General features: G+C 45.3%; 1 protein-coding gene across 4 annotated transcripts in view; it reads left to right on the top strand.

Moving 5' to 3' along the window:
* PPIG (peptidylprolyl isomerase G) overlaps positions 1-2351 on the top strand; it is a 93299-nt gene that overhangs the window by 78185 nt on the left and 12763 nt on the right. For all 4 annotated transcript variants that reach the window (XM_019522770.1, XM_019522769.1, XM_019522771.1 and 1 more), the window contains one exon: positions 81-248. In XM_019522770.1, the coding sequence (XP_019378315.1) occupies positions 81-248 (168 nt within the window). The remainder of the gene's footprint in view (positions 1-80; positions 249-2351) is intronic.

The raw sequence follows: 2351 nt of genomic DNA on the forward strand, positions 1-2351 counted from the left end.
GCCCTGGAAAACCTTAACTTAAAATGCACGACTATTTTAAACCTATATATTTATAAGCATATTTTTATCCATAAATAAAGCTCCTCCAGTGAAAGTGAAGTTGAAAACCCTGAAGCACAGCCGTTGTCTACTGTCCGTCCTGAGGAGATCCCTCCTGTACCAGAAAACAGATTTCTGATGAGAAAAAGTCCTCCTAAAGTAGATGAAAAAGAAAAAGAGAGGAAGAGCAGGGAAAAAGAAAGAGAGAGGTAATATTTTTAAGTCAAACTGCTTATTTATAGTCATATGATCATGAGCTTTTAGATGCTTGGGAACTTCAGGTTTCTTCCCATATCTCAGTGTGCTGCACTGCCAACTTAACTACTGGCATGGTATCTAATATATATTGTCATCTTTAAAATTTGGTAAACTCTTGGGCTTGAGTTGACCTGGATAAAATTAGCATTTTCAGTTCATTGGCAGGCTCAGGGAAAACTATACATTTTGCTTTAGTGTGAAGTCACAATTTTTTGGTAAATTAAAAAAAAAAGTGTTTGGCATTAATCAAACAGTTTGCTTCAACAAAATCTATATTTCACTTTGAGTTTGAGTTATCTGAAATAAGTAAATAATTTTTTAGGAAGTCAAAGTTGTTAAAAAAACACGTGAACTTTGCTTTGAATTTTCAGTTTATTTTAGAATGTCTCTGGATTTTTTTTCAAAATGAGAAATATGTGAAACATTTTGACCTTACAAAATCCACAGCTCTCACTGGAAAACTTGTGAAAAAATTGTTGAACACTAATTATGAACAATAGCATTTATTTTTTTATAAATTGTATTGTAAACATCTGAGTAATGTGGATATTACAGCGGTGCATGTTAAGGAAACTTGCAGAGTAAATAATGGTAAGAAGGAAATTGGGGAACTTTAATCAATATTCTACTACATATGGAAAGTTAGCATCAACTAACTGTTGGTGCTAATGATGATTGTTGGGGGTCAGATATGAAATATTGTTTAATTTAATTGCTAATGTCATTCCTTGACTTGGGCACTGTGTCCATCTACTCCAGGTTCCCATTCCTGGCCATTGCCAGCATAAGAAATACCATTACCTGGTCATACAGAGAATTATTTTCTGACCCCAGGTGGTTAGTTAATGGTTGGCTAATGTTCTGGAGTATTAGGTTTGTAGTTGGTATATTTGATGAGGTAAAGAGCAATTAGATAATTATATAAGACCTCTTTAAAGTTTACTAAACTCTTGGGCTTGAGATTCTGTAATGCAGCAGTTCTCAGCCTTTTTAAACTCAGGGCGCACCCTTTATCAGACTCAGGTCTTCCCTCCATAACTTTGGTGAATTGAACAGCATCCTATTCCAAAAATGAACTTAATACAGTGCTCACCTCCTTGTAGAGGGGCCATGCAGTGAAAATCTTTATCTACTTATCTCCCCACACCTGGAGCCTGAGCCTGCCATTATCTGCATATCTCCTCACACCTCATCTGTCTCCTCACACTTGCTGCAGCATCCTTTAGAGGATTCTGTTAGGGGTGCACTGATAGCGATTTTTGGGGCCAGTACCGATAGCCGATTTTTAAGGAGGCATATCAGCCAATACCAGTCCAATTTCCAGTACCAGTGTCCAGCTGGTAAGTCTGTTGTGGTGGAAGGGGAGGGAAGAGGAAGGGGCATTGGGGTGCAGATCAAGGCCCCCTGTGGTGAGGGAGGGGGACTGGGGCTAGGACAGGGGCTGGGGCTGGGGTAAGCACTGCCCAGCCAGGGCAGGGCAGGGCAGGCATGGGACTAAGCCGTGGCTCATCTGGGGGGATGGCAGCTCTCACCACTGCATGCCACTTGTCTGGGAGCTGCTCACCTGCTTGACTGGTGGCTCCCACCACTGCTCCCACTGCTTGTCTGGGAGGGCATGGGGGAGTGTGTGCCTCCGAATCTGTGTGAGGTGGGGCAGGGGCTATGCCAGACTGTGCTTGGGGTGGGTAGCGGTGGCGCTGGGAGCAGGGCTACGGGGGGGCTACAGCCACCCCAAAATTTGCTGTAGCCCCCACATAGCCCCTGCTCTCAGTGCTGCCGCTGCCCACCCCAAGCGCAGTCTGATGTGGCCCCTGCCCCACCCTGCCCTGTGCAGATCCGGGGGCACAGGCCCCCCACCCCGTGCCCTCCCAGTTGAGCAGTGGGAGCCATTGGATGGGCTGCCAGATGAGTGGCTCCTGGGTGAATGCTGTGCAATGGTGGGAGTCACCATTCTGTTCCATGCCCACCTCACCCCCGCTGGGCAGCACTTGCCCCAGTCCCTACCCCATCCCCACTCTCTCTCTCACTGTGTGTGTGTGTGGGGGGGGGGGGCC

This window comes from Gavialis gangeticus, unplaced genomic scaffold (assembly GCF_001723915.1).
Source record: "Gavialis gangeticus isolate Ggan-Ray unplaced genomic scaffold, GavGan_comp1, whole genome shotgun sequence".
Classification (NCBI taxonomy): Eukaryota; Metazoa; Chordata; order Crocodylia; family Gavialidae; genus Gavialis; species Gavialis gangeticus.